Source organism: Nestor notabilis, unplaced genomic scaffold (genome assembly GCF_000696875.1).
Source record: "Nestor notabilis isolate BGI_N333 unplaced genomic scaffold, ASM69687v1 scaffold33994, whole genome shotgun sequence".
In the NCBI taxonomy this organism is placed as follows: domain Eukaryota; kingdom Metazoa; phylum Chordata; class Aves; order Psittaciformes; family Psittacidae; genus Nestor; species Nestor notabilis.
In genome coordinates this window covers 3,657-31,578 of record NW_009924867.1, presented here as the reverse complement: position 1 = coordinate 31,578, position 27,922 = coordinate 3,657, and the positions used below count along the sequence as shown (strand labels likewise).

Here is a 27,922-nt window from a genome sequence, read left to right as displayed (position 1 = left end):
GGGAGGAGCTGTGCACTGGCCTAATTTCGGGCTGTTCCTTGGAGTGTTCCTTTGGCTTCCAGACTGACGCCCACAACTGTGAGATCTGTCAGTGCCGACCGCGGCCTAAGAAGTGCAAACCCATTGTATGTGACAAGTACTGTCCCTTTGGATACTTGTACGTATTCTCATTCTGAAAGCATATTTTATAAAATCCCTGTACATATTGAAAATATGCAAAATCAAAGCATATGTGCTTGTGTTTACTTTGTGGTAAACCAGAGGAACATGTAGGAAAACAGAAATGTCATTACTTGATGTGAGATTAAAGTATTCTTAAAAATGGATTTTGATCAGCACATGAAGAAACAGCAACTTAAAAAAACAGCAGCAGGTTATAGAAGCAAAGCAACGCTTAAATTTTGTTTGAAGAATATTTGACGAACAAGATGAAAAAGCTACTTACAAGTAACGTCTCTTGCATGAAGCTTTTTGAAATTCTATTTGCATGTTACACTGTGGTACCCTTTCATTTTATAGCCATTTATTTTATTCAAATGATTTTCTAGTATTTCAAGGGGTTTTTTAATGTTGATATGACAGCAGACTAATTTTAGTGAGACATTTCTGATAGTTACAGTATTCATGAAGAACATTGCTATCTCTTATCTAAGTTTTTGTAATTCTGCTCAAAACCTGTATCTTTGTTGGAGTTCTTTCTCCATTAAAGGAAATATTGGTGGTATTTATTCATTTGTGGAACAGGTGACAAAAACTGGGCAGATTTTTAATCACAGAAATTTCTTAGTAATCAGACTGGTGGATTCTATATGTGTTATGCATTTTATTTTTGGATGGATCCATTCCATCTTACTGCCTGCTTTTCATAACAGTTTAATTTCTGAAAATAAAACCAGATATGTTACAATACTTAACAGGAAAAAAAAAAAAAGGGAGGGGGGTGTGTGGAAATTGTCTTGAAAACATTAAGTCACTTCTTTTTTTTCCTAAGTTAGAAAGGATGCTTGACTTGTATCCTTGAGGCAACCCTAGTGTAATTTAAAAATACCCACATAATAGCAGTCTGGCAAAACAAAGTAAATACCATTTAATATAATCCTGTATCTATTACTTGAGACACAGAATTAGGCTTGCTTTTGGTTTAATAATAGCAGATTTTTGCACTTTCAAGAGTGATGGGATTGAATAGGACAAAATGAATGAAAGATAACAAAGATTAAAACAAACTTCACTTCTCTCCCCAAACCTCAAAGTTTAATAGATGGAAGAGGGGATGTAACAATTTAAAATTAAAAGGTTAGTAAAATTTTATTTGGGCATGTTGACTTCGTGAGTGTCTGGGAGTTCTTTTAAGTGAGAGAAAGTAGAACAGGAAGGAATTTCCAGAGAAGAGATGTCAGTTTTATCATTCACAGAACTTTTGCCCAATGGCTTCAAAGGTAAGGATGGCTGAAGATGGGTAGCAGAATGAAATAAAGATGAATGAATGAATGAGTGAATGAATAATTTATTGTCTGCAGCAGTGTCAATAGCATAAAGCTATGGGACAGGATCTGAGAAGACTTTTCTCTTCCACATGCTCAAGGAGTGTGTGCATGCATTAGCAGCAGAGACAGTTTGTATGAACCACTAAGTGTTTTACTCTTTGTGATTGAATATCATTCAGCTTGGAACAGGAAATGCTGTTTTTAATTTAGTATTACAAGTGTATAAAAAAATAATATCACAAGTGCATTAAAAATTATTGCTTGCTTAAGCCTATTTAAAAGTTAGAATATGAAAAAAACAATAAGTAAGGCCTATTTATTGTCTTTTGTCATTGCCATTTTGGACTTACACAGTAATAGCTAACTCTATTCTTTACTTTTCTGTGGTATTTAAAGTGGTTAAGTTTGTTTCTTTTTTTGGTTTCTTTCAGTTTACTGCTACTGGTTTTCTTCAGTGGCAGTCCCAATGTAGATGTCACACTGAAGTGTTAAAAATGTTTTGCTGCTGCTGCTGAGGATTGTTTTGAACTATAGTTACCAAAGTTGTTTTGTTTGTGTAAATGTGTTTACTCTTACATTCTTTTAGTTTATTGTGCAGTACTTTTCCCATCAACCTGGATTTAGGAAGAAATACTCTCTTTCACATAATGAGTAGGTTTGTGTGGTTTGGTTACATTAAACTGTAATTTTTGTTTGGAGGAAGGTGGACAGTATTTTTACAACTTCAAATTGAACATGGTAGAGATCCTAATAACCTCTGATGAACTGAACTTGGTTTTGGGTTTTTTTTTTTAACTTCAAAACTGAACCTTCAGGAGAAAACAAATACTCTTATAAGATAAAACAGTCAATTTCCATTCCTGAGCTTGTGCTTCCAGTATGTGTGACTGGTAGTAATGTTCTTGATTTAAGTCTACCTCATTAGTGACCAGACCATGAATAACTGCTAGAAAGAATAGTGTTTTCTTTGGTCCTGTTTTCTTCCTTAGCATTCAGTAAAGATGCACCTCTTACTTCTGGTTACATATCGACTTCTGATTTTTTTCTTTCTTTTCTTAAGCAAAGGTTTCTCTTTACTGTTGTCTTCTATACTAAAAGTATTTTAATATTGTCAGTTTTGCAATGAAGTTGGCTGTTCCATGTGAACTGAATTAACGAATTAATGAACTTCGATTAATTCAGATTGTTACTTGGTTTGGGAGGTCTGACTTTCATAGTCTCTCTCATGAACTGTGACTTAACTGGTATTCTTAAAGAAAGTTTTAAACAAGATGCGGAAATTCCTTATGTATAATTGGAAGATGACCCTAAGATTGCAGTGAATTTGACTGTGATGTTAAGGGTTATACCCTGACCTACCAGTATAAATCATCAAGAATACTTTTTAGAAGAACAACAAATAAATATAACATAATTTTGTTAGACTTCTCTTCATGCACTTTAGGTGAGATGTGCCTGCATTATTTTGAAAGGCTGTAAAGGAGAAATCTCTAAAAATGAGAAAGATAAGAATCCAAACATGGAGCCTCATACACTTTACACCTTAATAAACTGGTTTTCCTTTGAGTGCAGTCCTCTTGACATGTAGAGTTCTTAGTTTGCATGTGAGTATTACCCTGCTGATACCTGTGCCCAAGCACTTAAGGTGATTATTGTTAGTAAATCTGTGGTATGTGTCAACAGTAATCTAGCTGATAGTGTGGGGAAATCTAAAGGGGTCTGTGCCATCTTCTTCAATGTGGACGTACATTGCATTAATGCTGTCCGTCTACCCAGAAATAGTTCAATATTCTGAATGAAAACCAGAGAACTGAAGAGAAAAAAATATAGAGGGGCCTAGCTTTATTTAAAGAAATTGATGAAATAATTAGTTCTGCTGGAATGCTTTCCTGTAATAAAGAATTCATGACTCAGTTTCTGAAAAGGATAGGAAAAGGTCTATGAATATTGTCCTTGAGCTGCAAGAGCACTTTAAACACAGAGATGCTTGGCTCTAGGTGCAAGTATTTTTCAGTGTCAATCATGTGTCAAGGAGAATCTGTTAAAGGATACAAATTTCAGGCACAAATCCTGGTGATTTTCTAAACTTGTGGAGGAAGCAGCCAGTGTCTAAGAAATTGTGTGATACTGTCACATAAGAAGTTCAGAAAAATACTAAGATTTATGATGTTGAAGAAGAGAATATTAAGACAGGCTCTATTTCCTAGATTTACTAGGCTTACTTTGTATAACTGAAGAAGACTAAAAGTACAAAGTAATGCACTTCAAAATGGAAACACAGATCTTCAGAAATTGAAAGTATATGGAATTTAGTGAAAAGGAAGAAAAATTGTAAACAGGTTAAAGTTAAAAAATATAAATATTGAATTGTGCAATTTGCAACTATTCATTTGAAGTCCTAGATGTGATAAAATGGCACTGCGATCTAAAACTGACTCACAGAGTGTCAGCTCTGGACCATGTATTGACTTGCTCAGGCACTTGCTAGTGCAAGGTGTGCTTTCTGGCCCATTGTATCCTGTCCCATTCAGAGGAGTTGTGGGAGGTCAGTGAGAACATCACACAGAGCAGGACTGCTCCATGGGCCAGCACAGCTCATCTTCAAATAGGAAGCATTATGGAAAAGATAATGGTTTTGCCTCTCACAGAATTACACTGCTTGTTGTAAAGAGTAGTAATTTTTAGCCTGAATGTATGACTCATTTAGAATATTGGCCGGCAGGGGAAAATTACAGATTTCTGTATATGTTTTCTGTACTTAGATAAGCTGAAACACAGTCTCCTCTCTTTTTTTTTTTTCGTTTTAACTAAAGTGTGCATAAAACAGTTTTCTTAGAAAATCTATGTGAACTATGTAGGACAAGTATTTTACAAATTACAGCAAAGATTAATGGACAAATTATGGTAGATGGGAGTATGATAAAGAAGTTTTTAAAACACATTGATATCAAGCTTTAGGAAACATGTCTTTGAGATGATCTTTCCCTTGCACTTTCGTACACGCGAGAAAAAAATATAGTACGTTTGTTCGGTTCTTTACTGCTACCGTGCCAATTTCTTCTCTAAAATAGCAAGCCTCATATGACTTTCGAGCCTGTTATGACCACCCAAAAGCATGGGAAGACAGATCTCTATTATCATGTAAAACTTTGGTTTTACATTAAAAACCAAAGTCACAAATAGGACACTAAAGAAGCAAGTATTAAAAGTGCTTTAGAGAGTGGAAATTTAAGGAATAATCATCTGTTTGATTTTTTTAAGTTTTTTTTAAAGTCTGCCAAAGGTTAGTAATTGAGAAATCTGAGTTTGTGCATCTTTAAAGAAACCAAAACCTTTTCACAATTGGCTAAAAAGAAAAAAAAAGCCTAATAGAGTTCACTGTTTGAAAACTCTACACATTAATGGAAAGGAGCATTTCTTTTGAAATTGAAAGACTGGTTACAGAGATAACGGAGTCAAAAATAGATGCATAGGAGGACAGAAGGTTTTCCATTCTCCATCCTCTTGTGTGACTGTTTTCCTCAGCCTTTTAACTAAAAATCACATGAAGTTTTCTGGAGTTCGAAGTCAGTATTTCTAGAGTTTTATGTCATTTATTTCTTCTCTGTTCCTTTAGATGTTCTTTTTTAACTTCCCATGTATTGTCTTTGTTTTGGGGGGGACCAGTGCACATTTACTGGTGTAGTATTCAATGATAGATCTGTCAGTTTACCAATAAATGGTTTCCTAATTTTAGTGAGTTACCTCATTAGAGCAATATGTTTATCCACAGACTTACAGAAATAATTTATTAGGGTTTTTTACCCTCTTTGTCTTTAACTTCTTCATTAAAACTCTCCCCGTCCCTCCCTCCCCGTGTCTTGGGAAGGCATAGAAATTTACTGTATCTTTACATGAAGAGAAATAGCACACTTGTGCCTAAAGTGTGAATGGTACTATTAGTCGTCCTGAAAAAAAAGACAAGCAAATACTCCAGTATAGGATTCTCAGAAGCAGCATGTTTATGGTGCTGTGAAGAGATGCTGTCAGGTGGTGCTCTAGACTCCTGCCTAGCTTTACCTGGAAGCTTTGGAAGTATTTGTGTTCTTGATTCTCTGTTCTCTGTCTGCTGGAAAGTTCTAAAGTTCTATGGTTTTCTCTGTTTCAAAATGTTACTGTGTCTGCTACTTTTTATATGAGTTACTGGCGTTCCACATGCTAGTTTTTCAAGTCAGCTTTGTGTCTGCTTATTTAATGTTTTCATAGATCTCTCTATAGATTTAATAAGCAAGAGAGGAAATCTACTGTACTTACTGTTGGAGGAAGAAAGTTAACAGTAATTTGTGTTATAAAACTACAGGAATTGTAACAGATTCCTACTACTACTCTAACTTCTTCACAGTGTTAGAAGGTTTTCTTTCTATGTATTCACTTGAAAAGAAAAAAAAAATTCCATCAATAGCTGTCACAAGTACATACATCTATATTTTCTGCTATGGCTTGAAAGTACAATATGCAGATTCTGCCACTTACATGGAGGGAGCACATGCCAGGGATGGAGACGTGTACACCTACTGAACATAAGGGTGACAGTTAATAATAATTTTCTTTACTTGATCAGTCACTTCTTTAGGGAATGCTTTTGCTTTAAACATCATGACATGTAGATATGTAAAGTGATCTGCTGACCTTTAACAAATTATTTTGGTCATCTAGGAAGAACAAGCATGGCTGTGAAATCTGTCGGTGTAAGAAATGCCCGGACCTGCCTTGCGGTAAAATCTGCCCAATGGGTTTCCAGCAGAACAGTCATGGCTGTGTTATCTGCAAGTGCAGAGGTACGTGTGAGTGCATTATCACCTCCAGTTACAACTTGTGTTCAAAGCAGGGGGAATCTAGAGCAAAAGAGAAGGAACAGTGCACAGAATATGTAAGAATTGAAATATGGTAACTGGTGGGGCAGGTGGTTCAACTTTGCTCAAAGGAGTGTGTTGGTTTGCAGGTGTTATTACCTCTATTCATCTTGGCTTCAACAGAAAGCCTCAGCTCCACTTTCACCTCCCTTTACAAAGTCACAAAAATCAGTTTGTTATCATTAATAAAAATTAGATCAGGCTCTTGATAAGTAACTACTAGAAGTAAACTAGTTGAGGAGGGGTTTGTGTTTTTTTCAGTAGCAGTGTTCATACTGGCTTCTTCACCATCATCTTTTCTTTACAAACTCAAGTTTTGGATTTGATAGATGCCCTATACACCACCTGAAATTGGAGTGCTGTTTCTTGGATGCTTCTCAGGCAGACTCAAGGAACAATTTGTAGAGGGAGTGCTTACATGGGACTGGGTATTCTTAAGCCAAAGATGTCGCATGTGCCACATCCCAAACTTATAACCACCAAGTTTGAGGTGGAGATTGAGATTGTTGTCTGCTTTAGTTTCGTGCTTCTTTTAACATGTCTTTCTTTTTAAAATATTTTCAGTTTGTGTGTTGTATGACTCTGGATATCAGACTTCCTTCATTGCTCATCCTCACGTGTTGCATTTAATGACTTCTTTTGTGCTCAGGCTCTCTCTGATCCTAACTACTCTTTCATGCTTATTTTCTTTGATTCTTACTTGTGAGTTTTGATTTCTAGCTGTAGTCAAGTACTTCTGAGTATTTTCCCAGTGCTTTGTGTAATGACTCCATTCTTAACTTTTTAAGCAGCTGTTTCTTTTACATTTTAAAAAATCATAAAATATAATAAGACAAGCTATAGCAACATGGGACTTGAAGTAATTGTATGAGTTCCTGAAGTCACTCTCCTGTAGCTGAAGGCAAACATGCAATCATATTAATCAGAAGGATCCAATGTTATATTTTTTCCATGTCACATCATACATTGCAGACAATTATAACAAACCTGTAAGACTTCTAGGAAAAAAAATTAAATGCCATAAATGTACCTTGCAGATACGAGAAAAAGATATTTCACTGACATAAACTGCAATGTATGACTTTTACTTGAAATAAAAATTTTAAAAATTAAGAAATGGTAACTGCTGAGTGGAGTCCCATTGAGACACGTAGTTTTCATCGCTTCCCTTGTCGTTTGTCTCCATGTTCACAGTAACACACTTTTCCTGATTGTCGTGGTGCTGTGATGGAATATACACAGGGTGTTCTCTTAGGTGTGCCCTAATTGCATCCCACACTATAAACACATGCAACTCTTCAGTTACTGTTTATACATATGCACACTTTTAAGTGCTTTCCTTAACAAGAATGTATTTTGAAACATGCACAAATATATAGCAAAAGTAACTTGTTCCCTGTCTTAGTAGTATTTATTGTTATCATGATCATAAAAATACCAAGCCATGAGCAAATCACTTCATCAGCAACTTGTCCAAGAATATTTGGAGCAATTGGCACCATGTTCTGGGGGAGCTGTGAATCCTTGTTAAAATTTTGACCCAAAATCCCTGAGTAAGAGGAAGGGATTGGTAAATCCGCTGTCTGTGAATTAGCTCCACTTTCTAAATTGCTTCTGCCAGAAATAGCTTATGGTAGGATTAATAGAAGTACAGGGCTGGGGTAGTCCTCTGGAAGATGGAGGGTCCCTTTGTCTGCCCTTGCATAAAATAGAGTATATCTGGATAATCCTTGACAGATGTTTGTCTAAGGTTTAATTTATTAAGAATCTGCACTCTCAAAAGGGAGAGGAAAAAAAAAAACACCAAAAAAAAAAAAAACCCAACAAAAAAAAAACCCACAAAAAAAACCAACCTACAACACCACAACTCTATAAAATAATGTTTTCCTGTGGTTACCAATATGTGACATTTTAAAATTAATTTTCTGATATTTCTCTCCCTTTCTACAAATTGTATCAGTTACTTCTTGTCCTTAGCTCGGCAGATATAATGGAACAGCTGAGCACCATTCCCTTTAGAATTCTTTCAATATTTAAGGGATTGCAACAGGAGTCCCCCATGCATGTTTGTGGGTTTTGTTGTACTTGTATCTTAGGCTGAACTTGCCTTCTCTGCAGTGGTATCACACTATTTCATATTATTTCTGTTCATGCAATAGGATGAAGTCTGATTTAAGAAGTGTTTTATCCTTATACCATGGCTTTTCTTTTTAATTCACAAAATGGTATACTAATGTGATTTCTGTGTACTGGGTTCTTACTCTGATGACATGCACCGAACTAACTTTGTACCGTCTGCTTGTGGTTCTGAGACCGCCTTTGATAGATCTGCCACAGTTGAAGTTGTGCTGACTTACATGTTAGTAAAAAACAGCCAAAAAACCCCGTTATTAAAATTATATATAAACATTGCTACTTTTCATACTGCATCCTTTTTTAAACAGAAAATGAAATAAGAAACTTAATACAAATAACCTTATATATATGTCAGTAGAACATAGTTGACGTACCCTGAAAGCAAGTCAGTTCACTGACAAACTGATCCTAAATCCTTCATCATCGTAATGATGTGGGTGAGGGAGTGTTGTGCTCTAAACTCACTCTGCTGATTAACGAAGAATATATTGAATCTGAATCCTGCAGCACTTAAATACCACGTAAGATACAAATGAGTCTTTATCCTCCCTGGACCAACTGCTTGCATGTGCTGCCTAATGCAAGTAATGCTACATTTCAAGCTACTGTATTTTCATCTTAGTAAAAGCAAGGAATGAGGGACAAAACTGTCAGAGCAGTTGTCTTCCAAGCATCTCATTTATCATAATAATGTCAACAATTTCTCTAGGTGTTTTATGAAATACTTCCAGTATCCAGCATGACCCCATTAAAGCTTGGTTGTAATTTTTTTGTTATTTATGATGTAAGACCATCCCTAGCTCTTGTAAATGCTTTTATATTCTACTTGATATCAGATACTCACATTATAGATAATCTAATACACTGTAATATCAAATATTTCGTTCTAAATATGCTTTGTGTTTTCTGCTGTTTCACTCCATCGCACTTCTTTTTTTTCTATACGTTATTAGGCAGTACTGCATTGCTGTATGATTAAAAACAGTATAGGTGCAACAGAAAGAAGTGATTATATTTTCCAAAGAAATACATTCTACTGCATCCCACCGTCCTCTTCAGTATATCTTTTAGTCATTCTCTGTGTGTTGTTACCTTATTTCTAAGTGTAAATGATAGAATTACTATTCACTTGGTCTTATATGTGCTTTAAGAATAATGCAATCCTGGCATGAAGTTGGTGTGTTTTTTTCCTAAACAACACATGCTAATTGAGACACTTTCTTTCCTTTGATTTTTTCGCAGAGGCAACTGCTTCTCTTATGCCTCCTGTTAAAACAGGCTCTTGCCTGTCAATGGATGGGCGCCGACATGAGAACGAGGAGAGCTGGCATGATGGCTGCAGGGAATGTTACTGTCACAGTGGCCGGGAAATGTGTGCCTTGATCACCTGCCCTGTTCCTAACTGCGGCAACCCCACCATACATCCAGGGCAGTGTTGCCCATCATGTCCAGGTAACATGCTTTCCTCCGTATGTTTTTTAATCAGGTTTTAGGTCACGTGTGTTCTGTTTCTAATACATGAAAATAATCTCATGCATCATTCAGTAGTAGTTATCTATGAAGGTTTCTATGCCCAAATATAACAAAATGAGTGGCTTTCATTAGGATCTCACATGTGAAAAATGGTAATTTCAGTATTTAAAGCATATGTGTGTTGTGAGTCCTAACATGTTAATCTTGGACAGATTGAAATCTTTAAACTTGAAAAAGTTTTCGGTCTATATTAGTTGTAATAAATAGCAAATTCATACTGATATACAATTTTGTTACCTATAATAACAAATATTATAATAAGCCATTATATTTTCTCTTTTTTAATCTGAAATGGAGTTTTATTAAAATTCATCTCCTGATCTATGTTTCACATCCGCTCAAAGGAATACACATTTAAACGGATGTCTTATGTAATTGAACATTATGATTCTGCGTTTTGAGGGAAAACTCCGTGTCACCAGCAGATTATTTCAGTGTTTCCAGTGGGAAGGCCCAAGTACTATTAATGTTGCATTCCAATACAATTTTCATAAGTGTTAATATGAAAACGTCTATGAAATATGTTAGAGTGTAGGTAGAGTATAAGATTAATGCCCTTTAAAATATTGTAGGAATCATTCTGAAGACAAAGTGCTAGATAGATTAATTTGTAATACAGTGATATTTTCTGACTTGTTTGGGAGTCATGTTACAAGTAGGAACAATGAGGCTCATGATACAACTGTAAATAGCAAAACAGTAAGACAGCACTAGCAGGATATGAGCGTTTATGAACTGTTTCAAATTCTTTGTAGAGGACAGGAAATCCTAGGGGCAGAATTCCTGTTTCTGAAAGTGACAAGCACATAGGACCTAAGATAACCTATCCCTTTAGATTGCTTGGTCAAATTGTGATCTCCAGTACAGTTTGCACCTTGTGGTAACTGGAGAAACATAGTCCCCAAAAAGATGCAAGACTCCAAAAAATGCGAGTCTCACTTCCAGCCTTTCTCAGTCCGTGCTACTCTCCTCTCCAGTATGGAGGCTGGGCACTGTGCTTCCATGGCCAGCTGTAGCGTTACTTTTGGCACTGGGTTTCATAAAGCCAGAGCTATCTTCAGTACTAAGTAATTACTTAGTTAATGAGGCCAAGTACTTAATGCTTAGCATCCTAGTAATGACAACCATTAATGAAATTTTTAGCTGAGATGAAAACACGAAGTTATGCACAATAGGGGAACAATCCTTTGCTCGTTTCCTTCTCTTCCATTGTCAAGTATCTGGCTAGTCTGATGGGGAATTAAGAAAGCATAAGATTTTTAAAGGGAACACTAGTGTTTTGTCAGCTTGGAGCGCTTTTGCCACAGCAGTGTACAGAAAAGAAAATAGAAGAACACAACAAAAAGATGCAGTTGCGAATATTGTTCCAGGAGGAACAGATAAACAGGAAATAACAATTACAGAGTATCATATTCATAAAGCCATGTCACTTGACAGGAATGTTATTTTCCACTTGTATTACCTGGAATTCAGGGCTGCACAAAACTGTTGGAGTACCTGCAGTATTCACCTTTTCACAATGATTTGTGTATTATTGTAGGGGATGCTATACTTCATATGGATGGGGACAAGTTAGCATGTCAGTCTTACATTAATAAACATTCAAGATTCAGAATTTATGTAGGATGGTTGTTCCAGTTCCAGCAGTTCTGTTGTTAGGTTCCTCAAGAATCATTCCTGATTTCACTCTACTGTCAGCATACTTGTGCATATTGATTTGCCTAACACAGAACACATCAGAGCATTTAAATAAGAGTAATGTCGCTAGTTACTTTGTGTATGAAGAATGAGTAAATCCATTCATGAGCCTAACGTTCAGTTTGCAGAAGAAAGGTCAGGATGACATTAGCAGTACTTATTTTCTCATGCTGTACATTTCCTGTGGATGAGATCGGTGCTTGATTCTGAGCACCAGCAATGTTGGTCTCTTGTGTAAAAGAGTAGTTGCTTACCCAGTAGTGTCCCTTTCTTTGAGATACAGGGTCTGCATAGGTTTCTCTGACATCTTTCCTGCTTTTCAGGCACAAGTCAACTAGCTTCTGTGTTGGCAAAGTCATACTTAGTGTAAACTCTTACAGTGCTAGGGCGGACACAGATTTTTGTAAAGTGATTGCATGTATAAGTGTATGAATTAATACGGCAAAATTAGTCCTAGTGTAGTTTTGTTTTTCCCACTGAGGTTTTATATTTGTTGGAAAAATACTTCTGATTTTATTTTGCAATGTATTGATTCCCCACTGATGTTGTTAAAAAATAATCCTGTCTTTCAGTAGACAGCAATGCAGTTTGGAATTGTGAGACTGTAAGCATGTCACTCAAATGTGTCTGGCTGACATTAGGATATTGAAATAATTAGCAATTCTGATATACTGAGTTTTGAATTGCGCTGTTAACCTATCAAAAGAGAAATGACAGCTTTCAGAGGTTATTTTTCAGGCCAAAAAAAATTCCATTCAATTCCATATTTAGTTAGTTTTCAACAGAGTAAGATACACCTTGACTGCTAGAACATTCATTATAACCGTGTTTCTATATAGTAAGAGCTTTGAGTGAATTGTCACAATGCTTTTGAAAAGCTGCAGGTTTCCTGTAAGATTTAGAAAGCCATTAACTGCTAGTGTTTTGCAGAACCATGCTACCTAGCAAGCATTTATTTCTTTGGCTAGTTGCTCCTTCAGGAATATAGTAGTTGTACATCTGTAGCAATTCAGTTGCAATGATATATCAATATTAATGCTGCTAAGGGAGCGGTAAACAATACCATATGTACAGCAGTACTATCTGGTTATGCTTTTCTGATTATGAACAGTATATGAGCTGTAGCAAAAGAGGCCTGTGATTTTGCAGAGAACTAAATGCAAAAGAGATGGCTCAGAAAATTTCCAGAAAATAATTAGTATTGCCTTTGCTACGGTGAGTCAGGATGCCATTTTGTAAAATTTAATATAGTGTTCCAGCTGAAATAAAAAACAAGTGACAAGACCTTTTATCTCACTTCAGGTAAATGGTACTGAATCACATGTGATTCATAAATGTAAGCAGTAGGAAAAGCACAGCATCAGCAAATCAGTGAAAGATAAAAGAATTCCCTGAAAGAAGAAATATGCTGCTACTTTGTGAATAGCGTAAGATTGGCCAGAGTCAGTTTCCCTGAGTTCTACCAATCATTCTCCAGAAATGAAAACAAAAAACAATAACTGATTGCTGTGTCTTCCACGTGGTAGTGTCCTCGAGCAAAGGGCATTTAAGTAGGCTGTGAGGATGCAGCTTGTGGCATAACCTTTTCTTGATGGTAAGTGCTTAGACGCTTTCAAAGCGCAGGACAGGTTTATTTTTTCTTTTAGATCACCAAGAGGTAAAGAGAGTTCCCCCAGCTTTGGAGGACACTCATGCTGAACAAGGGAAACATGTTTGGCTCCTTTCTTAACTTGAAGGAGGTTAAATCTATTCTCTAAACTACCTGGGTTAGAGACTGGGTGAGTCTTTCTGCCAGGACTGTAGAGGTAATGTGATTAATCATTTGAAAAAGAATTAAGGTTTGTTTGGTGAGGTATAGTCACTGGAAACATGAGTCTACACGCTGTGGGATCTCCCTGGCTCCAGTTTCTACTTCAAAGACTGCGCTTATTTATTTAATTATTTATTTATAATGACACAAAGTGATGAAGCACTTCTAACAAGGTTAAGTGCTTACATGTTTTTAAGGGTTTGAGTGGTTTCTTGGGTTGTTAGGGTGGATTTTTTTTAAGCTGGCACCAAATGGTACAGACACATTTCACTCAGGAAACTGAAATGTAGACTTTGAATGTGGACTTCCTAAATCCTGTACTTATGCATGCTTATCCGTCCTTTCAAAAATTGCACTGACGCAAATATTTAGCAGTAAAGAAGCAGTCTGATCACTGTGATTTTTCTGAAAATTATAGGTGTCTCTTGGAATTCATATATTAAAAGTTGGTCTGATTTTTTCTGAAATGCCAAAAACGCTTGAAGTTATCTGATTCGTATTAATTAGATTTTATTCAGACCGATTCTCAATTTTTTTCTTGTTTATATTTCCATGAGATGCAGGTGAAAAAGTTGAAAGAGCTTCATGAAGAATATATTTATAGCTAGTTTTTTTATTCTTAGTATTTTCAATAGTAATGAAAATGATGAATCTTGGGTGCGTTTGTTAATCATTAGAGTCACAGCTGATTTTGCCTGTCTTCCAATTCTGTTTTTCCCAGATGAAATAATTGTGCAGAAGCCAGAGCTCACCAGTCCATCAATCTGTCATGCTCCGGGTGGGAAATACTTTGTAGAAGGAGAGACATGGAATATTGATTCTTGCACACAGTGTACATGCCACAGCGGACGTGTCCTGTGTGAGACTGAAGTCTGTCCACCTCTTCTTTGTCAAAACCCCACCCGCACACAGGACTCCTGCTGCCCACAGTGCCCAGGTATACACCGACAACCAGCTTTCATCAGAGTTCTTTCTTGTTCTGAGTATGTACGAATATTGACTGTTTCAGGATGTGTGAGGTTGGTTGTTGAGGTGCCTTTGTTCTTTAGCAGTTTGGTGTGAGAGCCTGCAGTCCTCTGTCTCAACTGCAAAACTTGACTGCGTGCAAGAGATACCATGCATGTAAAGGGGAGTAGTAGCCCTCAAGTTTGACCATTTTTGAAGGCAACCTAATAATGCAAGGGTTGCATGATAACCAGAATGCTTAGTTGGAGGGTTTGTGAAATATACACTGGCCTGTTCATGGAAATGTGCAGGATCAGAGAACGTTCAAAAGTAGTCAGACTGCTGCGCAGATACAGGCTAGTTTCTTTTCCTTTCTACATGCTTTCGTTTCTCTAAACCTTTTTATTACTATCTTATGTATTTGGGATTTGGTCTCAAAAATGCTTCTGTTTGCTCTTACGTTCACCTGGTATGATTTGAGAGTGACTTGAAGGCAGCTGAGCAATATCAAAGCATTCCAGCCCAGCAGGTGTGCCAGATTCATCCTAGACTGCCTCACAGTATCAAGAAGGTAACAGGATTTGCTTTCCCCTGAGGAAAGAGATGCAATTATAAATGAACACAAATTCCTATTTTACATATCAAATGGGGGTGTGAATTGCAGTGGAAATTTAGTCCAAACCTGTAAATTCTATGTGAACTCACTGAGAAAATATTTGTCTTTATTAAAACCAAAATTTTGCCATTTCTTCTACAAGGTATTTGTTGGTGTTTTGGGCATTTTTTTTCTGACAAAATATTTTCAGTAAAAAAGCCAGTTCTTCTGACTTCAATTTTCTCAATTTTAGTAACAGTGAACATTTGTTTAACTTCAAAATACTGTCTGGAGGACCTGATCTTTTCTCATTGGCTATATGAAGAGCTTATTATTGTAACTTACACAGTTATTGAGAACCTGATCTTAGTTCCCTTATGTATCTTTTTTTATTTTCTTCTCCTTTTCTTATATGTTCTCTGCACATATTTTTTTGATCTGTAATTAATCTGTTAAGATACAGTTTCATTACAGAAATGTGTCACCCCCATGTGTGGGCATGAGAATTAAATCAGACCCATTGGCATGAAACCCAATCAAATTCCATTTGTTTCTCAACAGTTTATAATCAGCTCATGTAAGTCCGCTAGTGAAGGCAACAGCAGCATAATAGCTTTTCACTTTGCATCATTCAAGGATTTGAACTGACATGGCAGAAGCTGGGATTCAAGTTTTAGATTTAAAACTTAATCTAATTTAAGATGTATTGCTATATACCATTCAGTTCAGAGCATTCTGAGGGGCTGCTTCTGATGGTGATTGGTTTTCACTTTGCTGGTCTTTCTTCTTATTTTTTTATTTTTCCCTTTCTTTTTTCTTTTGTAATAAACCCAATAAAGGTCTACATAAATTTTATTCTAGAGCACATCATAAGATCCTCATCACATGTAAGGACTGAAAAGGCATAACATGCTGTACCTCTAGCTGTTCGGAGGAAGTGAGCCAATGTGTTACATTTTCATTGTGTTCTCCAAGAGTGAACCCTCTGTTGAGGGAAATACGAGACAAGTTAGCTACTTAAATAACTTAATCTGTTTGTATTTGCAGATGAGCCTCTTCAGCCCTCTTCATCAAGCAATGAGAGCATGCCCAGTTACTGCAAAAACGATGAAGGTGATATCTTTCTGACAGCAGAGTCCTGGAAGCCCAACGTCTGCACTAGCTGCATTTGCATGGATGGTGTGATAAGATGCTATTCTGAGTCTTGCCCACCAGTATCCTGTGAGAGACCTGTTTTGAGAAAGGGACAATGTTGTCCTTACTGTATTGGTGAGCAAATAAAAATAGTTGATAACTTGCTTTTACCTTCTTGGGACTAAGAAAGATGCTTTATGTCCAAATTGAAATATGTTTTCCATGTTCTGGGGAGACGCAGTTTGTGCCTTCAGTTGAACTGGAGAGTGAAATCAGCATAGGGAGCTTTGTGGATCATGATTTGTGGTTTTTAGGTAGAAGTGCACAAAGATACAGATGTAATTTGCCTATGAACTTGAGAGGACATCCTCCTGAAAACTTGATAATACACATTTGTAGATGAAAACATTACACAAAAATTGGTTTATGTAAAGGAAGATCTGCCAGGTAACACATATGTTACATCAAAATTGAATACTATGATGAAAATACTAATTATGACTGCAGAAGATAAGCTGAAGCATTATGAAATTTCACAGAATGGAGAAGTGTTAATAAGGCATCTAAATTAAAATACAGGAAAAAAGAGAAAGGCCATTAAAGATAGTTATAGAAATGAGGCAAAATTATGTATTTGAGAAAAAATAACATTGTTGGGGTTTGTTACTAGTAAAAATGCATAAGGAATTAAGGGCCATGCACTGGTTTTGAATTTGGAGTTTAAGTAAATGGTGGATGCTGTAGACAGTGAAAACTGCCAGGCATTTTTAAAGTTGCAGAATTTGAGATTATTGATCATTTTATTTTGAATAAGAGTATTTATTTACAGATTACTCTTTTTTTGTGAGTTCACAGTAAGTACAAAGGCTATAGAATGGAAGCTGCTGATAGAGAAAAGTTGTATAATAGACTTGGTGAAATTAACTTGTCATGGTTTAATCCCAGCTGGCAACTAAGTACTGTGCAGCCACTTGCTCACTCCCTCTGATACCCAGCCCTTCCCCAAGTAGCAATTGGTGCCTTCTGGGTAACTCCTCTCAGTTTATATACTGGGCATGATGTGCTGTGGTATGGAATAGCCCTTTGGCCAGTTTGGGTCAGGTGTCCTGTCTCTGCTTCCTCCCGGCTTCCCGTGCCCCCCCTCATGGCAGAGCATGAGAGTCCTTGATCAGGGTAAGTGCTACTTAGCAACAACTAAAAAATTGGTACGTCATCAACATTATTCTCAGATTAAAGCCAAAACACAGCACTGCACCAGCTCCTAGGAAGAAAATTAACTCTACCCCAGCCAAAACTAGGATATAAGTCCTTGTAGCATTTCTGGAAAGCATTCAGAGCTTACTATAACCTTCATTTCCAAAAGTAGCAGGGGGAGATGCAATAGAAAAGAATTCAGTAAAAAGGTATATAATGAAATGGACAGGCTTTAAGTATCATTAAGTGAGCATGTGAATCAACTTGCCCATCTGTAAACTATAGTTATTCATCAGAAAGATGTCAGAAAGGTTGTGAAGTCTTTTCAGATATGTACCATTGATAGAGGTCTTGAAATCTTTGATCTGTTGCAGATAAAATGTCTTCAATAACAGGTGATAAAGTTTTATAGAATATACAGGAATTCCATCAAATAAATGCTTGGAAAAGTTAGAAAATATCAAAATTTCGGTTGCCTATGGAATCCTACTTAGATTCCTGATGAGGACCTTTTGAGGGGAAAGCACTATGTTATCCTGTTACTACTTTATTGTTTATGCTCATTATTGTCTGCATAAAAAATGGGGAGGATTTAAAGATTCTTTGACAATTGTCTTTCTGCAGGCTTTTCTTCCTGTGATTGACTTTGCAACCATAGGGGGATCTTTTTAATCCAGAATATATTTCAATGTTAAAAAAAATAAATACAGAGTGTATGCAAAGTTGGGCAATCAAACCAGTAAATTCAGAACATGAGCCTTTGTACTGTATGGGAAAATTTTTTATGTGAAGGAAGGGATGCATCACAGGGACTAGTGCCATGAACTACAAAAATAAAACCACTGGAACTTGGTGCCTACACCTTCCATATGCACATGGAAATATACATGCACATTGCAAATATATACACACAACATGTAGATAGGGCTTTAATTCATTTACTTTGAATCCCATATAGATGCACAATATTGCAAATAGTTGAATGTGTGAGCTCTAAAAGCCTAGTGGCTTTTTCTACTATCAACTGCTCAGCAATACGAAATAGAGAAGCCAGATTTTAATTATTGCTCAGATATGAAGACTTTGAATGATGATACATTTTACTAACCCAAGTTGTGCTATGTTGTCAGAATGTTTTGTGGTCTAAATAACTGAATCTCACAGCAACTTCACTTTTTTACTGTTTTCTATGACCTATGTACTCTCGCCTATAGAAGGAATAAGGTCATGCACTTAATTTTTGTCTTTTGGGTTCTTACTGTTTTACTCTTGAGAAGCACATCTTTGTACAGATTCTTCCTTACTATTTTCATGTAATAGTTGATAAAATTGTTAAGCAGCCGGACTGTGGAAACCGGCCTTCTTCATTTATTGGAGTTTCAGAAATTATGCAGAGGTTTAGCACTGTATTCGATTCTGCTTCTTTCTGGAGCCAGATTGGGTTAATGCCTGACAAGGTAGCATAGATTCATATCCAGAATTTTACAGGCTTCGGCTGCTTTGTTGCTTGTCTGAATCCTTGAATTCATCCTGTGTTCAACATTCTTCTTTCTCACGCAGAGGGAGATTAATTTGGAAAGATAACCTTCTACTTTAGAGAGGATAAAGAGAAATCTATTTGATTAGAGACAAGATTAGTCTTCTGCAGAACACAGCAGTGGCTGCTTGTTTGTTTATAAGATGAGATTGATTTACTGGTGCATATAGAGAAAATTTGAGAGAAGACAGGAAGAGCTAGACACGATATTCTGAGCTGCATTTTTGTATGTGGGTTTCCTAACTGCAAGTCTCTCTTGTTTCCACTCCTCTTGAGTGTTTGTTGGTATTGTGGCCTGTGCTTATACTTGCATAGAAGTGGACACCAAAATGGGAGATATACACAGGATAATTCTCTCTTAGGAGTTAACAGTGTCCCCTCGAGGTTCAAAGGTGCAGTGCTGCTGTTGTGATTTTACCTGTGTTCATTCTGCTAAAAAAAATTTATTAAATTGGTATGTATTCTTTACAAACTTGGAAAATCCCGAGGAAGTTGAAGGACTCTTCCAGCCACACCGGCTGCTGAGTTGAAGCTGTCCCAAGTGGGGCAAGGTAGCAAATCAACTCTGACTGCACAGAGAGTGCTCAGCTTTAAGCCTGCATGGGTAATGAGCAGTAGAGGACCGCTCAGACTGTGTGCCCCACCCTCTCCCAGCCATATGTACTTTCTGACCAACACAGGGCTCCACTGTCTCGTGGAAGAACCCTCAATGTGCTTTCTGCAGCTTGCAGCCACCTTTTCCTCTCACTCTTCCTTTTCCATGTCCGCCCCATATTCACTTACAAAATCTTTTACTTGGAGAGATTGGGGCCCATACTTATAGCCAAGGAAATCATGAGATACCCATACCAAGGACCACTGGAACATTTGTGCTTTTCAGATAATTCCATTAGTATTTTCAGTATGGTACTTCTTGCGGGTCTCCTTTTGCATTTGAATTTATTCTGCCCAGATCTGTTGCACTGGTATGCTGACTACTAACTTTGTTATTCTGGATGATGTCAGTCTATTACATTGTCACTAATTAAAAGATGTACTGATGGACACATTATTTAATAAGGCTTTTTATTTATATTTGATAGGTAATTCTAAATTACACATTTACGTATGTAATGTCTGTGAATAGTAAACCAATATTTCTCTAACAGCTTAAGAAGTTCCTTTGCGATTTCATTCTGTTATCTCATGCATATGCTTAATTTGCAAATTCATGTCATCAGCAAGTTTCGTCATAGTAATTTTTGCCTCTAAGAAAAAAAGGTAGCAAGAAGCTAAGATGAAAATGAGGTGCTGCTTGGCTTTTGGAGGTTCTGCTGTGTAGTTTTATCTTGATTATCTATAAAGTGCTATAGCAGCAAAAAACATCCTAGACTCAGCAATTCGTGCCTGTCTTCTCAGTGAAATAGAAGGTATGCTGCACAACACCTAAAAAGCTTGCATAGGATGCAGCGTGAAAAAAAACGGTGCTATTGAGTGCTTAGGCAAAAAGCATACTGCTTCTTTTAAGTGTTTTTCCAAGATGTACTTGGTTTATTAAGTCCATGTCTCTGTTACATATACTGTGTCAAAATCTATCTGAAAAGTGGGTTTAGAGCTCTCAATCTTTGGGAAAGATGTTCTGGAATCTCAATTTTTATTTTTTTTTTTTTTCCTGAGGGTTAAGATCACACCAACTTCTAATTTATATAATACTAACCATAAAAAAAAATGTTCTGAATTTTTTGGTTATTACCCTTTTCTGGGGGTTTTCCATTGATGCAGTTACATGGAATGATCAGATCACTTTCAAATCTGTTTTATCGTAATAAATAGACTCAGGACTTCTAGCTGTGTCACTTGAGAGCTGCTTCATCCTTCTAGGCATCCAGCCTAGTCTTTTCTTTGAGTATTCCGGACTGAGTTCATCTTTCTTGACGAACCTTGTAATTAGAAATGTTAAGTAGTGTGGTTTGTTTTCTTGGTTAAATAGGATTTACCAGGAAACAAGGAGATGGAGTAGTTGGCAGTCTTAAACAGTAAAACAGGAAAAAGGCTTTCTTCATTTCCACAGCACTTTTGACATCATCATTTCATGTCCCAGCCATCCATTCTCTAGCCTCTTGCATGAGGAGAAGCAGCCCAGGCTAATTACGTACTTCATAAAGAAGCAAAAATTATGCTTTTTTAACAGAGATTTTCTGGAAGATGGTCTTTTAATTACAGCTGGGATTTCTCTGGTGCTGTTGTTTCACTTTTGTGTTTGGGGAGGAAATGAGATTTGTGCATAGTTGGCCATTACTGTGTGATCACGCCACTGTTCTCCTTCAACAGAAGATACAGTTCCAAAGAAGGTGGTTTGCCACTTCAGTGGAAAAACATACGCGGATGAGGAACGCTGGGATATTGACAGCTGCACACACTGCTACTGCCTGCAAGGTCAGACCCTCTGCTCCACCGTCAGCTGCCCACCTCTCCCTTGTGCTGAACCCATCAATGTGGAGGGAAGCTGCTGTCCCATGTGCCCAGGTAATGTGAGGTGACAACCCAGGTGATTGTAATGCTGCTTTTCCAGGACTGACAATGAGGTTTTTTAATTGGTTTTTGAACATACTTGTTTAAAGAGTATCAAGAAGACAACAGACGTTTAGACTACAGGAAGATTAATATTCTTAACAAATAGGCATATTGTGCAAATATGTAATTTGAATTTTACTTATTCCAAGAACTGTGAACTCAAAAATTAGTTGCTTGCCCCTGCTCTGTCCTTTAACAAGGTTATGGAAATACATTGGTGAAGTAAGAAAATGCATATTCTTACATCCCTGCAGATTCTGTCACTGATTAACATTTTTGTATTTTCAGAGTCTCTTCATTACTTTTCAAATACTGCATTGCTTTATTTATCATTTTAACTTGGTTAAAAAGTACTACGATATTTTCTTACCTATGGACACAAGGGTCGTAATAATTGTAACTGGTTTTTAATGCTAGTCCTGACATACTTCTGCAGGAGTTTGCTCATCCTTGGATTAATCCTGTTTCCAACAGGACAACTGGGGAGATTCATCAGTACCCTTTCCTGCAATTCTTCTGCTTTGAGGATTACCAAAAAAAAAGGAAGACAAAGAAACCAGCAGTGACAGTTTACATATCAGCTGGGAAGATGTAGCCTTCCCTTGGTATTTTTGTTGTTTAGTATCACAAAGAAGCCACACTGTAGCTTCTGTATGTGTTCTGAAATGGTATTTTCAAAGCAAATTTGTCCACGTGACTATATATAATAGCAGCAGGCATGTATCCCATGTACAGTATGAAACTGTACAGCATGAGGCTTTAAAACAAAATCCCAGACTAGTCATGGTGCAAATTCTGAAACAAATTAAAAGGTTCATAGGACAAAGCGTTGCAGGTGGCCGAGTATATTTCCTGAATTAAGAGCAGCACTGGGAATTCAAGCAGCCTGTAATATGTGAAACACATTTATCTCCTTTCACAGAGATGTATGTGCCTGAGCCTACTAACATCCCCATTGAGAAAACGAATCACCGAGGAGACATTGAATTAGAAGTACCAAATTGGTCAACACCGAGTGAAAATGACATCATCCACATTCACAGAGGTGAGATCTGATATAAACTGCGCTAACATAAGTCTGTATTTATTCCCTGTGTTTTAATGCATCTACTTGTTCTATTCAGAGACCACCCATATAATGGTTTGAAAAGGTGGCTATCTGAGAATATTTTTCAGTGCAGAACACTTACATGAATTTTTTTTTTGCTTTGAGTAAATATGAGTCAGTCTATTATATTTATGCAATTTGATCTTATCATTCCATATTTGGCTTGGAAGAAACATCTGTGTCAATACAACGGAGTCCTATAAAATTAAGAATGTGATAAAATGATGAATGAGGAGTGATTCTGCAGTGTCTTTACTGATACGAAATCTAGAAAGCAGACTGTTGTCAGGCCACTGGAGTTGATAGACCTGCATTTGATCCCTATAGTGATAAACAAGACTGGGAAAACATGTACCACAACTTAACATGTATCATAGACAAATGTCAGAGTTAAAACCACCCAAACCACTTCATTTACAGTAACGCAGAACTAATAAAGCTGTCTAAGGATACAAATCCATCTTTTGTTTAAAACTGTGCTGAAATCATTATTCTAGGGCAGGGGAAACACTCTATGACACAGTTTTTGTTAACCTTTTCTAATTGAAGGACTGCCTAAACTTGTACATATTTTTTTTTAAATCTAAGGATGGTCTCATAGCATAATGTTGTTTGGAGAAAGGATGCATGAAATGTAACTGCTTTACAGAATTTAAATATAGCTGCTTTACAAAATTGTAAGCCTACACTTTCATAATTGCAGCATTTTAATTTTTCACAGCCACTGGTAGCTGGCGTGCAACTACCCTGGCTGAGGATTATAAACACACTGTAAGCTGTTTGAGAATGTTGTATATGTCACTGAAAATCATCATTACTTGCAATGACATGCAAAACTTGATACAGTCTAGTAGACTGCCAGCAGTCTGCTTTCACAGGCTGAGTGTTGCAAGTATTATAGTATGTTCTCAACAAATGGGAAAACAAACACATCATAATTGTTTTACCAGGGTTTGGGGGTTTTGAGGGCAGGGAGGGGAAAAGGGAAGAAAGGACTTTCAACCTAAGACTTCTTCAGCATTGAAACACAGGCTGATTTTTTATTTTATTTTTTTTTAGAAGTGGGAATTTGGTTGTGATCAGATAAGATGATGCAAACACAGCAGAGCTAAGAGGTTATTGTCAGACTTGCTTGTTGTCGTGCTTTAGATTCCAGACTATCTTTTTGATATCCTATCTTTTTTTTATCCATCTGTGTTTCTGATTGCCTTTTCCTGGCCAATACAGTCACTATACAAGATACTAGCTTTCAGGAGTTCTGATTTATGTAAATAAGGTGACATTTCAGGAGAGAAAGTCCAAATTCATATAAGTGACAAGATCCATGACTAGATGTTTTTATCTTACATTCTTCTTTACGGTCAGGGCCCATTTATAATTTCTAACAAGTGCTAATGTTTGACTTGCAGACATGAATCACCTCCAGGGAGAGTACAGAAGTGGCGGTGGTCCACACCCAAGCGAAGATGCATCGGTTAGCTCTGTTGCCTTGGTGACAATTCCAATCACGATAGCGCTGTTACTGATCATCGTCCTTCTGCTTGTCAATCAGAAGAAGCAGTGGATTCCAGTGTCCTGCTACAAAGCTCCAACAAAGGTGCCGTGTGTATGTTCACATCCTGTGAATTATTTTCTCCTGATGCCTTAAGCTGTTTTATACCAGTCAGTCTGTTGGTATTTATTTAGTCTCCAAATTTTGTTTTTTTCACTATCAAACAAAAACATTTCCTGTTCCCCGTAGTAATGAGTTGTCACTAGATAGAACTCAAGCTCAGCAAAATGTTTTTTAAAAATCTAATTTTATATTTGGGTAGGTAAATACATGCAATTTTCTCATCTGCAGTCAAAATCTTAAGATCATATCTTTGTTTTCTTACTCTCATCCACTTTAAAAATCTTGTCAAACATGAAGTATTGTATGTACGAGTAGCATTTATCACATTTTCTAATAATGGCATCATATGGGTCTCGGATTCATATTTTGAGAGATCTTGGGAAATATCTTCCAATCAGGTATTCTGAGTCTACCATCAAAGGGAAGAAGCAGGTAGCTTGGAAATGAACAGTGAAAAGACTAAGCCCTTACTCCACATTCAAATGCCATTTATATCATTTCCCAAATTTATCCCACTTCCTAATTCTAATCAAACAGACTTTGTCCTTACTTGTAACAGAATTTGAGACTATCTTTTCTTCAGTTATACCTAGAAGAGTAATATAGTAATAAAAAATGAAGTGTCCATATTCTTTCTGTTGATGTTGCAGAGGTTCAGGGTTGTTTGGGTTTTTTTTTTAAAAAAAGTAATTTCCAAGAAGCTTACAAGTAGAGTCAGAGCATAAGATTTAATTCAGTTGTAATTAAATAGGAAGCAAGAGGTATTAGTCTATTTCCAGTCTTTCAAAACAAATAAGAAATACCAGTATTTCTTAAATGAATACCATTTCTTAAAGAATGCATATAAAAATCATTTTTAACTACAGGATTCATTCCTAAACTTTCAGAAAGGCTGCTGTCCATCCAAGTGTTGTGTGACAAAATGCTTGAAGCTGAAGTGAAAATCACAACTTCCTAAGTGTGGAGCTATAATCAGTAATTCTACAGACTTTTTTATTTATGGAACATTATTTTCCTCACACACTTCTTTGTTGAAACATCATTTTTTCAGTGTTACCAAAAGGCACCATCCATATGCTAAGAAAGCTCACTTAAAGCCATATACAGATTCGGTGCAAGACCATGGATATACTGGAACTCAGTTTTCTTGTGCGGGTCTTCATCATAAATGTATCTTTCTTTTAAGGTTCCTTCAACCAAGTGTCACTCATTAGTTTCTCCTATGGGTGAAGGTTCCTAGTAATTAATTTTGGCAAGCCTGTTTTGGCTTATGTTCTTTGTGCTCAAAATAGTCCAGCTATTTAATTAAGAGCAAGTTAACAACTGTACTTAAATCATATCAATACCAAAAGAAAGATGATAGAAAAGATGTTTAAAATTACAGATGGGACGGCTAATCTTTAGCTATGATTCTATTAACATCAGTGAACCCAGTCCACAGACTTTTGAAGAGCCAAATGTAAATCATTTTAAAATAATGTTTTGTAATAAATATCTGGATATAAAAACTTCTTGTGATAACGGTTACTGAATGTAAATTTTTAGTAATGAAGACCCTTCTGATTTAAGTCTTGGAAAAAGAATGTACATCAGTGGAAACTTAACTTTTTAAGATTTGCAGTCTATTTATATCCTTACAGTGTGGGCATGCATACACGTTGTCACTAACTTCATATGTGTCCATAGAGTATGCTTACTGCCTATCCTCCTCCATGCTTAGCCTATAAGCATTTAAGATAGTGTGCACCATACGTGGGTTTGCCTTCCACTCAGCTTTCTGCATTCAGTTGAAGGATCCTTGAACAGAGGAATTGCCAGTACTCATAACTCAACTCTTTCTCTGAGTGATATTTTATATGCACGCACGTTTATAGATCATTACATACTCAAACCTTCACTTACTCACATTTGCCTAAAATTAAATCCTCTATTCTACACTTGCAAGTAAAGGCAACTCTACCAGGTGTCACATCAATGGTGGATCTCTGCCATAACACACCACTTTGCAAAGGTGTCAGGCCTGGATAAAAGATGGATGATTTCCTAATTAAGGAAGTCTTACATAAACCACCTTGGAAAAGAATATAGAAGGATCCCATAGGACACCCCATGCCAGGATTAACTATAACAGCTGAGATCTGTCACATTCTCTTAGTGGAATTGCAACCATGAATAAAACATCCTTGAAAATGCTCAGCGATAAAGGGGCTGTTAAAGTCTGGGAAGCAAGGTGCTGCGCATTGAGGGCAACAAGGTAAAGCCCTTGTGTGGTGCTAGATTAACAGAGAACAGTTTAACCAGTCCATGTTGGATTTGAGAATACCAGAGGTCCATTCAGAAGGTGAAAAATGGTCATTCAGAAGACCACTGTTGGTCTGGTATTGTGCCTGGCATAAGCCTTTAACCAAGGTCAGCCAAAGTCCAGATTCTTTCATTGCCAATCTGATTTTGTTTTGTGCTTATGGACTTGAACCACAAAGACTTTTTTAATTATGTGTGGAATACAAACATTTTTTAATTTACTCAATATTTGCTTTCTGTTTTAACAGCCTTCTTGCCTAAACAATCAACTGGTGTATGTGGACTGCAAGAAAGGTACCATGGTCCAGGTGGACAGTTCTCAGAGGATGCTAAGAATTGCAGACCCAGATTCAAGATACAGTGGATTTTACAGCATGCAGAAACAGAACAACCTACAGGCAGATAATTTCTATCAAACAGTTTGAAGAATTGCACCCTTACCGAGGATTTAAGAAAAAGAGAGAGAAAGAGAGAGAGAGAGAGAGAGAGACTAAGTCTGCTATTAAAATAAAACTAGAATTGTGCACTTGCTTAGTGGATTGTATTGGATTTGTGACTACATGTATAGCTCTAAGACCTTACTGGGATGAGCTCTGACTCCTGCAATGTGCCAGAAAAAGCATTCCCACTTTTCCTTGAGATAACTGACCAAGTGTTTTCTTAGAACCAAAGTTTTAAAACTTGTTAAGATGTATTTGCTTGTAACATAGCTATAGAGGTTTTTTTGGGAGGGGGAATCGGGGGCTAGGTGTAGGCAATGAGGTAAAAGGAAGCTTCAGAGAAGAAAAGCTGGTCATGCTTGGCTGGAGAAGAAAATGAATAAATACTGCCAAGCAGCAGGATAGTGTTTTTTCTTGCTGCTCTGAAATCGCATCTGTTGCAGCAAAGCCTAACCCCAGGTGAAAAACATATGAAAAGGTCTAATTTTTTTTTCCCAGCTGTTGCTACAGTAATATACTTCTAGAACAGAATTTGTCACATCACAGGTGTGGTGTAGCTGCAAATATTTTTCTATATGATGAGAAGCTGCAGTAGTTAATGAAATAGCAAGAAAAAGGTTATAGCAGAAAATAAAGGGTGGGTTTATTAAGGATGTATAAAATTATACCTTGTGCTGCTTTTTGTTTTTACTTTAGTTTTCTTCAAAGCTGATTGGCTAGATTAGCCAGACTTCGGCAGAGTTAGCAAATGACTGAGGCCTAAGTAATTCCTGATATGAGCACTGGATCTTTTGACACAGCAGTATTGAAGGAAGGAAGGAAAAGTCAAGAACACCATGCAGTTCCAGGGGCTTTTGTTTGTTTGTTTTGTCTGTTGTGGTTTTGTTTCGTTATTTTGTATCAATTTCTGGTTGTTCATACAGGAGAAGGAAAAATATTTTTGT

The 27,922-nt window shown here is 36.8% G+C and overlaps 1 protein-coding gene across 1 annotated transcript; it reads left to right on the top strand.

Moving 5' to 3' along the window:
• Window positions 1-27,922, top strand: CRIM1 (cysteine rich transmembrane BMP regulator 1 (chordin-like); the record flags this gene model as incomplete). The annotated part of the gene is made up of 9 exons (XM_010012783.1): window positions 1-157; window positions 6,183-6,304; window positions 9,758-9,967; window positions 14,278-14,493; window positions 16,144-16,365; window positions 21,272-21,466; window positions 22,437-22,559; window positions 24,032-24,219; window positions 26,787-27,922. Coding segments are annotated over 9 exons (1,610 nt in total), but the record flags the coding sequence as incomplete, so codon positions are not given.